The 12,139-nt window shown below is 39.5% G+C and overlaps 1 protein-coding gene across 1 annotated transcript in view; it reads left to right on the top strand.

Annotated features, from left to right (window-relative positions):
* The window catches only part of ODAD2 (outer dynein arm docking complex subunit 2), a 206,664-nt gene that overhangs the window by 67,600 nt on the left and 126,925 nt on the right, over positions 1-12,139 (top strand). Inside the window, 2 exon segments of the mRNA XM_036337850.1 lie at positions 1,774-1,928; positions 2,936-3,178. Coding sequence (XP_036193743.1) covers positions 1,774-1,928; positions 2,936-3,178 — 398 coding nt within the window.

The following is a 12,139-nucleotide window of genomic DNA, read 5'->3' as shown; positions in this document are numbered from 1 at the left end:
TGTCTGATTACCAGCTTAGGCCCAATTCCCTGGGGAGCAGGCCTCAGCCAGCAGATGGTCATCCCCCGAGGGGTCCCAGACTGTGAGAGGGCACAGGCCAGGCTGAGGGACCTCCCCGCCCCACCATGTGCACAAATTCTTGTGCACCAGGCCTCTAGTATACATATAAAAGCCTAATATGCAAAGTGTCCCCTCGGGAGTTCAAATGACTGGGAGTTCGATTGGGAGTTTGATTGCTTCTATGACGGAATGAAGGAAGGCCCCAGCTGGCAACCAGCAGCCACTTGGGACCCTACCCATGCACATATTTTGTGCACTGGGCCTCTAGTTTCATTATAATGTTGATGAGATAATGTAGTAACTTAACTCATTTATATCGATTAACCTATGGTGAAATTTTGTTATGTCTTTTCATTTAAAGTCACAAAACCTGTTGATGAAGTTAAGTGAGGACTTAATGTATGCCAAAAAAAGAGATTAAAATGATTAAGGGGTAGAAAAATTAGCCCAGACAAATTAGTATATGGCTGGCTACTGGCCATGCCAGCTTCCCCCTAATCAGAATAGATTTCCTAGAGGAATGCATTTTAAAATGTGCAGTGAGAATGCACCCAAACAATAGAGTCGGAGAGGAGGTACATGTTGATAGAGTATTGTAATAGTTTGCTTGGGCTGCCATAACAAAGTACCATAGCACTGGGTGGCTTAAGCAACAGATAACTGTCACTGAAAGATAAAGGTTATCACAGGATCTTTCCTCAGTGTCCTAATGTCCTCTTCTTATAGAGTTACATGCCATATTGGATTAGAGTTCACTTCAATGACTTCATTTAATCTTAATTACTTCTTTAAAGACACTATCCTCAAATATGGTCACTTTCTGATGTATGGGGGTTAGGACTTCAACTTAGGAGTTTTGAGGACATGCAACCAGCTCATAACAAGGATATATAGCTTTGATGGAATATATGCCTCATAAGAATAAGCATTAAAGGACAGTTAGAAATAGCGATTAATTTTTAAAAGTTGCAAATGAACCAGAATGGAAAGTCACAAATAGAAGGTAAACATGGCGGTGCTTTGTGGTACGATGAGGATTTCTTCCAGTGGCACTCACTGATGATGCATTATATGTATCTGTCTCATGTGGCCTCCGTGGCCTCAGAGACTGACTGTATGCTTAGGACAATAGCAAACCTATACTGAATTAATCATTGTTGGTTCTATAACCTGAGAAGGATGATCAGTTGAAAACATCTAGGCAACACATATTTATTTCAAAGGATGACTGGTTGCTATTGATATGACGCACTGCTCTGGGCATAGAAACTTCATTGGGGAAATTCCTCATCTCTTAGATTTGGGGCGTCATTAAAGGTTTGATTGTATCCCTTCCACTGCTCTATGTTCTCTTCTGTGTTTTTCCAAGACTCTGGGTTGTATTACTGCAGAAATGTGTGTGGCATTCTAAGTTTCTAACCAACCTTTGCCTCTGTCTTGTTGGAAACCCAGGCCACATCAGAATTGGCTTTGGAGAATTGCCAAAGTATGTAGAAACTGCTAGACATTGCTAAAACCATGTAAAGGAAGACAGACATTGTCAGATAGCTGCAAATATAGAGGAGAATTATGCTTTACTTGGAGGTGCCTTCAGAATATTATGCTCTCTGATAAGAAGTTTCATAGCTAGTACAAATGGCAGCCTCTTTCATAATCACTGAAATCTTGATATGCCTTACTCACTGCCAGCCTCTCACTTGACTTTTTGTGTAGTGCGCCGAAGATGAAGATACCCGTGACCTGGTTAGGATGCACGGAGGACTTAAACCCCTGGCCAGTCTGCTCAATAACACTGACAATAAAGAACGTCTGGCTGCTGTTACAGGGGCAATATGGAAATGTTCCATCAGCAAAGAGAATGTGACCAAGTAAGAAAAAGCATTCCATATTCTATAATAAAAATAAGGCCACCAAAACAGTCTTGTAATCTAATTCTATTTTAAGAAAGAGTCTATAATAATGCTACTCCTGTAGGTTTTATAGATGCACATTTTGGACTAGGTTGGCAGAATTAATGAATTTTTAGAAATAAAAGACCCCTACTTCCCATGTTTTCTGTGCCTCAGTAGGGCTCAGGGGCTTGCTGACATAATCTTTCAAGGAGAGTGGGCTGTTTGGCATATGGGTAGCCACTTAAACATAAAGTATCTCTCATATTTCCTGCAGAAATGTACTGAGGTTGAGGGGGTGGATTTCTCACTGAATCTTTAGAGATGGAAGTGGTTCCATTCTTTCCCCTTTTATGAAGATAAACAAGATGAGTCAGCTAAATGCCAACTAACCAATTAATCTTAAAGATAATCATTTTCAAATATGATTTCATTGAATTTCAAAGTGTTTGTAAACTTTATGACCATTTGATTTAATTTAATGTTCAAATTCATCTCTTCATTTATTTTTGGAGTTCTCACCCTCTATGAAGGATGTTCTGAAGCAACTTTTCCTTATCTCAAGCATGATGATTATCTTAAACAAAAATCACATGTCCAATTGAACACAAAATAGACTTATTTTGCTTTGTTTATGTAAAATGGTCTCTGTAATATGGGGAAACAGCCCTTAGCATAGTGGAATCATTGCCACTCAGATTTGGAAGAAGTTGTAGTTGTTTCAAAGGCTGTATAGTACAGAGGTTAAGGGCACAGATGGGTGGATGTGGATGCTAGTTACGCTATTTACCAAGCTTCAGATTAACTTTCTGAAAATGGGGACTTTAATAGTATCTACATTATAGTGTTTTTGTAAGGATGGAGCAAGCATATAGTTGATGTTTATTAATATTACTATTAATTATCATCAGAGAACTTTATACCTAAAAAAAATATTGTTCTCCCCTTTCTTTCCCTCCCACCTCTTTTTCTTGTGATGAATTTAGGTTTCGGGAATACAAAGCCATTGAAACTCTAGTGGGACTTTTAACTGACCAGCCCGAAGAAGTTCTTGTGAATGTGGTGGGCGCACTGGGAGAATGTTGTCAAGAATATGAAAACCGAGTTATTGTCCGGAAATGTAGTGGCATTCAGCCACTTGTGAACCTCCTCGTTGGAATAAACCAGGCTCTTCTTGTCAATGTCACAAAAGCAGTTGGTGCATGTGCAGTAGATCCCGAAAATATGGCGTAAGTGGCCCTACAGCCTTAAAGTTTTTGTTTGAGAATGTTAAGGGAAACACTCGGGTAATCATGGAATAGTCACTTAAAATTGAATGATGAAAAAGTAAAGAGAGTTTACAGATAAATAACCACAAGGTTACAAAATGATGACTTACAGAGCCAAATTTTTCCATTCGATGAGCTGGAGGCCTGAGGCTGGGCATATTGGGAGTCTAAATACCCAGTAATTAATTTCCCATGCAGAAACTTTAATCATCAGATATTTTCTTTGTATACCAAGGAAGAATTATCTAATTACCTGAGATCCTAGGTAGTCGTAGGTAGCATTTCCATTGTATCCTTCTTGCTTCAATTGAGCACCTAACGAGAGCTTTGAATAGATGAGGGGAAAAACAAAGGATATTAAGCTATGATCTTGGTCCTTGAGAAAATGTCTAATTAGGAAGACTTAAATATGGTACAATTTAAGAACAATAGCAAGATTATATATCCAGAAGATGAGAAACCCATATGAGTCAATGTTGTTGTATTAGGGTTCCCCAGAGAATCAGAACCAACAGTGTGTGTGTGTGTGTGTGTGTGTGTGTGTGTGTGTGTGTGTGTGTGTGTGTAGAGAAAAAGAGAGGGGGAGACTTAAAGATTGAGATTGATTTACTTTAAGTAATTCACTCATGTTATTGTGCAGGCTTGGCAAGTCCAAATTCTGATGGAGTAGGCTAGCAGCAGCTGGCTGGAGAATTAGGAAAGAATTGCAGTTTGAATTCAAAGTCAGTCTTCTGGCAGAATTTCTTCTTGCTCAGGAAGGTTAGCCTTTGTTTTATTAAAGCCCTCAACTGATTATGTATGATAATCTGTTTTACTCAACATCTACCAATATAATGTTAATCTGATCCCAAAAAACACCTATACAGAAATATAAAGAATAATGTTTGGCTAAATATCTGGGCATCACTTAGGCCAGTCAAGTTGACATATAAAAATGAGCCATCCTAAATCCACCCTTTGTCAACTCAGCACCCAAACACACATCTTAAATCACACTCAATTGCTATATAAATACGATAATAAGGTTATACTTCTGCCTAATTATCTTGCATACAACTAAATTTCACTAATGATTTCCCCAGAAGAGTAAACAAAGTCCTTTGGCAATGCTTACTCTTATTGATATCCTGTAACTTAAATATTGTGATGTAAAGTTAACAATACTTAAAAACTATGATATAAAGTCAATACATCTCATGTTACATGACAAGAGGATAAGAGTGGACAGAAAACAAAGATACACACATATATAACTATAACAAAATAGGAAGGAATACTCTAATAATTACAGTCCTCGTTTCTATTACTGGTCACATGGCTGTCACTGGTATTTATAACTACCTTCTTTCACTACCCATTCTGTATTCTCTTTAGCCTCAGCTAGAACTTCAGTTCGTTGTGGTTCTTTACCTGGTGGGGTGACTTCATTCTTGAAGGCCTGGGCCATTTACTAGTCCTGCCTGGATTGGGTTTGTTGTGGTTTTCTCTTGACTTTAATCACAGGGCATGGTAATACTAAGAGATACTCTAAGGGACCTCCTGTATTCCAGATATATTCATTCTTATACCTGTTGTGGAGTAGCAGTCCAAGTTCCCCTTCATAATCAGGATCAATCACCCCAGCCAGCATAGGAAGTCTCTTCTTTGCCTGTTGATTTAGAGGCATGAGAAGCCAAAGTGGCAGTCTTAACTTCCAGTTCAGTGGCATCATTATTGCGTTTCCTGGTGAAAACATTCTTCCCTTTGGAACTAAGACCTCTAGATTAGCAAAGCATAAGATTATAAGGACAGGACTACAAATTTTGATAGTAGGTCACTAGGGATAAAAGTAAATGCCACTCCCATTTCCACACCTTGATTTCTGGACCCATGAATTCTGACTGTGGAAGAAATAGCACCATATTTTTTACTGGTAAATAGCTCTATTGACATGACTTGTAGACTCCCAAAAGTCAACCAGCCATTCTTTACTTCATCCCATCTCTGTCCCCTTCAGTCCAAGATGGCAGTGTTTCTACTGAAGTGATTAATTAAATCCATGACTCACATCTGTAATCGCTTTGTCATATGATTGTCTAGTTATATTCTTTTTTTAAAAAAAAGTTTTTATTAATTTTAGAGAGAGAAAGGGAAAGGAAGAGAGAGACAGAAACATCAGTGATGAAAGAGAATCATTGATCAGCTGCCTCCTGCAAGCCCCCTAATGGGGATGGAGCCTACAACCCAAGCATGTGCCCTGACTAGGAATCGAACCTGCTACTCTTGTTTCCTGGGTTGATGCTCAACTGCTGAGCCAAACCCACTGGATGAAACTCTTTTAAACAATTACATTAAGTAAACTGTTATATTTATTGATTTTTCCGTTGATTCCATTCAAGAAAAGGCCAGAGAAAACGACGCACATTTTTTTTTAATTTTAATATTCTTTAAGGAACCTAGATTTGAGGCAACAAAATGTAATGAAAGAAAAAGAATGACTCAGTCATAAACAATAGGCCTCAAGGACATTTTGATTGAGTTGGGATGACAGACAAGTAATTTTAAAATGGAGTGAAAATGAGATGGCAGTACATATATATTTTTTGGTGAATACACAAAACTATTTTGTGGAATCTTATGAGGCTTGACTTCCAGGTAATGTATGGGGACTACAATAAAGAACAAAAGTAGAAAATAATCATTTTATCCCAAGCAAGGAAATGGCCACAACTCCAAATCTTAAATGTGAAAACATATGCAAAATGTTGTGAATTATTAGCCTGTGTGTAATATACTGACAGCTAACATGTACCTCTTCAGATTGCAAGCTTTTCCCCCAAGTAAGTGTCATGGTCATGAGGTACATAGTCGACATTTGTTTCATAGAGAGCAGAGATGAGAGGAGCAAATGGGTCTTGGAAGAAGTGAGGAATTCCCCATCAGAGACCTAGTTTTTCATTATAAAACATCATAGCTCTGTAGTATAATTTGAAGTCAGCTAAGTTCTTTTTTCCCCACTCAGGGTTGCTTTGTGGTTGCATAAAAATCTGGTGATTTTTGCTCTATTTCTTTAAAAAATGACATTGGAATTTTGATGGTGATTGCATTAAGTCTGTAAATTGCTTTGGGTAATAGGGCTGTTTTAACTATGCTGATTCTTCCAATCCACGAACACAGGATATTTTTCCGGGTTATTTTTTTTTTTGTGTGTGTGTGTGTCTTTTTCAATCTCTTTTTATAATGCTTTGTAGTTTGATTGATTTGCATATGTTGAACCATCCTTATGCCCCTAGAATGAACCCCACTTGATCATGATGTATTATTTTTTGATGTATTATTGTATTTGATTTGCTAACATTTTGTTTAGAATTTTTGCATCTATATTCATCAGAGATATTGGCCTATAGTTTTCTTGCCCAGAAAATGTGGCTCAGTGGTTGAGCATTGATCATAAACCAGGAGATCACAGTTCAATTCCCAGTGAGGGCACATGCCGGGGGAAGCCGTGTCACCGGGCTTTATAGGACAACTACTACACGAGGCTACTATACTAAGTCTGGGAGACATAGCAGCTCTACCTAGTACATAGAAACAGACTTAGGGAAGCAGACAAAATGCAGATACAACGAAACAAATCCCAAATGAAAGAACAGGAGAAATATCCCCCCAAAAAGAACTAAATGAAATGGAGGCAAGCAAACTGCCAGATACAAAGTTCAAAACAATGGTTATAAGAATGATCCAGGAACTTAGTGAGAAGTTCAACAGTGAAAAATCCATAGAAACCATAAAAATGAACCAGGCAGAAATGAAGGATACACTAACTGAAATGAAGAATAATTTATAGGGAATCAACTATAGAGTAGATGAAGCTGAGGATTAATTTAGCAATTTGGAATATCAGGAAGAAAAAATACCCAATCAGAACAGCAAAAAGAAAAAATTGATTAAAAATAATGAGAACAGTGTAAGGAATCACTGGGACAACTTCAAGCATACCAACATTTGCATCATGGGGGTGCTAGCAGGAGAAGAGAGAGAGCAAGAAATTAAAAACCTATTTGGAAAACATAATGACAGAAAGACATACAAGTCCAGGAAGTGCAGTGAGTCCCAAACAAGATGAAATCAAAGGCCCATACCAAGTCACATCACAATTAAAATGCAAAAGAATAAACTCAAAGAGAGAATCTTAAAAGCATTAAGAGAAAAGCAGTTAGTTGTCTACAAGGGAGCTCCCATCAGACTGCCAGCTGATTTCTCAACAGAGACTTTGCAGGCCAGAATGGAGTGGCAAGAAATATTCAAAGTGTTGGAAAACAACAATCTACAATCAAAATTACTCTACCCAGCAAAACTATTATTTAGAGTTGAAGGACAGATAAAGAACTTCCAAGACAAGAAAATGCTAACAGATTTCATCACCACCAAATCAGTACTGCCAGAAATGTTAAAGAGTATTCTTTAAGAAGAAGAAAATAAAAGATAAAAAACACGAACAATAGCTCTGACTGGTTTGGCTCAGTGATTAGGGTGCTGGCCCGTGGACTGAAGAGTCTTGGCTTCGATTCTGGGTAAGCCTACGTGCCTCAGTTGCAGGCTTGATCCCTGGCCCTGATAGGGGCACGTGCTGGAGGCAACCAGTCAATGTGTCTCACTTCGATGTTTCTCTCTGTGTCTCTCCCCCTCCTTTCCACTCTCTCTCTAAAAAAAAAAAATCAATGGAAAAATATCCTCAGATGAGGATTAACAAACATAATAATAAAATAAAGTGTGTTAACTTAAAACAAAATATGAACAATAAAATGCCAATAAATACATATCTGTAACAATTGAATCTAAAAAACAAAATAAAGCCCTGGCCAGCATCGCTCAGTGGTTAGAGCAGGGGGTCCTCAAACTTTTTAAACAGGGAGCCAGTTCACTGTCCCTCAGACCATAGGAGGGTCAGACTATAGTTTAAAAAAAACTATGAACAAATTCCTATGCACACTGCACATATCTTATTTTGAAGTAAAAAAACAAAACGGGAACAAATACAATATTTGTATTTGCATGTGGCCCGCAGGCCGTAGTTTGAGGTCCCCTGGGTTAGAGTATCAACCTGCCCCTTGGAGAGTCTAGGGATTTGATTCCCAGTAAAAGGCATGTATGTTGGTTGCAGGTTTGATCTCCTCCCCAGGTCTGGTCAAGGCACAGATGGGAGGCAACCAGTCAATATGTCTCTCTCACATCAATGTTTCTTTCTATCTCCTTTCTGTCTTTCCTCCCTTCCACTTTTGCTAAAAATCAATGGGGAAAAAATATCCTCACTCCTTGAGTGAGGACTAAAAACAAACAAACAAACAAATAAAACAAACAAAATAAAGGAACAAGTAGAAAAGAAAAAGACTCATAGAGACAGAAAATATTTTGACAGTTGCCAGGTGGGAAAGGGTTTGGAAGGATGGGTGAAAAAGTTGAAGGGATTAAGAAGTACAAATTAGTTGTTACAGAATAGTCATGGGATGTAAAGTATAGCATAGGAAATATAGCCAATAATCCTATATAATAAAGAAGTAAAATGCAAACTGACCATCATGCCATTGCACAAGATGGCCACCTCCATGTGGTCACAAGATGGCCGCCCCCATAGGGATCAGGCCTAAACCGGCAGTTGGACATCCCTTGAGGGGTCCCAGATTGGAGAGGGTGCAGGCTGGGCTGAGGGACACCCCCCCCCTTCCAGTGCATGAATTTTGTGCACCAGGCCTCTAGTATTCTAATAACTATGTATGGTGTCAGGTGGGTACAAAACTTATTGGGATGATCACTTAGTAAGTTATATAATGTCTACTCACTGGGGTATACACCTGAAACTAATATAATATTGTATGTCAACTGTAATTGAAAAATAAAAAATGATTAAATGGCAAGAAAGAAAAAAAAAAGAAAAGATCACCTTTCAGGAAGATTCTATCTGGCAATGTATCACACAGTTAAGAGCCCAGATTCCACAGTCTGTCAGCTTGGTTTCTAATCTTGGCTTTGCCACTTCCTGGTGCTTTGACCTTGAGTTATTTAATGTCTCTGGGCTTCAGTTTTCTTATCTTTAAAAGGAGGATAATAACTACAAAACTAATAAGGTGGTTGTTAATATTCAATGAATTAACTTAAATTGCTTAGAATAGTGCCTGACTTATGGGGAGGGCTGTCATAGTTATGAGATTTAAAATGGTATAAATCATAAGACACACCATTATTTTATATGCTGCTTAAAAAATAGTATCAATTAAAATTGTAAATTAAAGACCCCAGGCCTCTGTGGAGTTCTTCTGTGGGAAGAGAGCTGTCATAGATATGCTGAGGTCAGGAGAGCTAAGGATTATCCTCATAGATGGGGTAGGCACTTAGAAGGGTAGGTCTATCCTATCATGTATGATCACATGCATTTACCAAGTGTCAAGCATTCTACTGAGCACTTTGCATGCATCCTCTAATTTAATCCTCACTAATTCCAGAGGAGATAAATGTGACTCTTATCCCATTAAACAGATGAGAAAACAGCCTAAGTAATTAATATTCAGCTAGCAAGAGGGGGAGCTGGAATTCCAGAGCAAAAGCTCTCAATCACTTATTCTCAAAGATGATGTATATCCTGGGAGAGTCTGAGCCTCATCTGGACTTGAGGGGTCTAGGAATCTTGGGGAGGACTCTAGAGGACAGAGGATAAATGTGAAACTGCTATGGAGAGGCAGGGAGTAGGAAAGGCCTGACAGAGTCTCTGGTGGACAGACAAGAGCTGCTACCACCTGAGAGCAAAGAGAGGGTTTAGTTTCTGAGTGGTCATTCTGCTGCTCTCTTTTGTCATTCTTGAATCTTAAATGAAGTCCTTTTGAATATAACAGTCTTGTCTCATCTCTGCTCTGGGAAGCACAAACAAAATCTCAGGTGTCTGGGTTAGCCAGACACTAAAATGGGGAGGAGGGTGCCACTCACTCCCACTCCGAAGCCCTCATGGAGATAGAGCACTAGTTTTTCCAATGCTAGGTACTGGGGGCCATTTTACCAACAAAGGTGACACTCCCTACAGAGGTCAATACTGAAGGTCATACAGAAGCACTGGGCATATGTACCATGTTGCAATCAAGAGCTGCAGCCAAAACTCCAGAACTGGGGAACCAGCCAGAGTTATAAGAAGCAAGTCAAGGGAATGCAGGGACTTCAGCAAGGAATCCTAGTGTGGCTGTCCAATGGTATCCTCCTAGTTGCAGCCACTCTGGAGAGGCCTCAGACTTCGGCTAGCTTCTGCCTTCAATTCCTTAAGGCACTTCTTTGTTCCTGACAATCCTTCTATATGTAATACACGTACCAGAAGTACACAGCACAAAGTAGGTGTTTAGTAAATATAAGCCAAATGAATTAATAAATGAATGAATGGAAGAAAAAAACAACAACAAGCCATCTCCTATTGGGGGTGCTGCCAACAAGCCTGTAGGAGTGGGCAGGCACTTCTTCCCCTTCCTGGGAGAGTACAGACTGAGCTTTCAGGGGAGATAGGAGTGCCCTTCCCCATGCACCCCTCCACCTGTTCCCCAAGATGTAGTGGCTACACAACCCAGCACCTACACATCTGATTCCTGGACTAAAGCCTCCCTGGGAGACGTGCATTGCAAAGGTGCCAGCTCTGCGGGGTACTCTGATCCCCCTGCACAACTGAACTCAGCAAGGTGGGGCCACAGAGTGGAGGGCAGACCTAATGATTCAACAGGTGGGGAAGAGGTGCTGCCTGTGTGCTTGAGGTGGGGAAGAATGGTCCCCTTTCCAAAGCTACACAGATCAGTCACTGTCTGAGTCTCCTCAAAGAGCTTCTCCAGAAAAAGAACTCTCAAAGATCCTTGCTGGGTGCAGCCAGGAGACCTCTCTGCAGGACCTGAGCATGGCAGAGTAGCATCACTAGTAGTTGGAGGATCAGTCCATGCACTCCCTAGGTTAGTGCTGTGATAATAGGAATGCTAGACCCTAGGAAGGTTGGTGTCTGGGTCTCTAGCAAACTCTTTTCTCTCCCAGGCAGACTGAATCCGCCTCTGATTTTCACCACTACATGATGTGCGGGTTCCTCTTGTGTCTGTTGCCGTGGTTGGGGATCCATGTTTGGGGTTGAGACCCTGCACTCCTGGGGGGGAGGAAGTTTTGCAGCTGAGATACCCCTCCAGCTTCTCAGCTGCTGCACATGGGAGTGGGGGCCAGCCCTTTCCCCATCTCTGCCCTTCTTATCAGTCTCTGTGACCTCTGTAAATCCTTGGTGAAAATATTTCGGTTCAGCTAACCTTCAGTTTTTTTGTTTTTTTTTTTTCATGTTGGTTGCTTTATAGGTTAGGTGTAAATTCAGTTTGGGTCTGGGAGCAGGTAAATATAACTTATCCCTGCTCTGCAGCCATCTTGGAATTCTTGCCCATTTTTTAGTCTAGTTTATTTTAATTGAGTTATATGAATTCCTTCTACATTGTGATTATTAACTCCTTGTCAGAAATATGGTTTGTGGGTATTTTCTCCCATTCCACAGATTGCCTCTTCATTTTGTCAGTTGTTTCCTTTGCTATGCAAAGGCACATGTGGATACACAGTGAAGCTATTTTTTCTATAAACACTCAGAGGACAGCCTTGCTAGATATAAAATCCTTGGTTATCACTTTCTTTCATTAACTTAAAAAAAATGCTGCTTCATTGTTGCCTTGTTTTATACTTTTTTAAAAAAGTCTAATGCTAGTCTGATTCTTTTGTCTTTGTAAAGTATTTGATTTTTACATCTGAAGGCCTTGAAGATTTTTTTCTTTATTTTTATATTCTAATACTTTTATTATGTTTGTTTCAGAGTTTATTGCTAACTACTTAGTTACATGGAATTATAGTTCATAAAGGAAAGACAGGATAAATGCTTTCTTCCTCTTTTAGAAAAAAATC

Source organism: Myotis myotis, unplaced genomic scaffold, assembly GCF_014108235.1.
Source record: "Myotis myotis isolate mMyoMyo1 unplaced genomic scaffold, mMyoMyo1.p scaffold_m19_p_1, whole genome shotgun sequence".
In the NCBI taxonomy this organism is placed as follows: domain Eukaryota; kingdom Metazoa; phylum Chordata; class Mammalia; order Chiroptera; family Vespertilionidae; genus Myotis; species Myotis myotis.
Note: the sequence above shows the minus strand (reverse complement) of the source record. Positions and strands in the feature narration are given on the sequence as shown.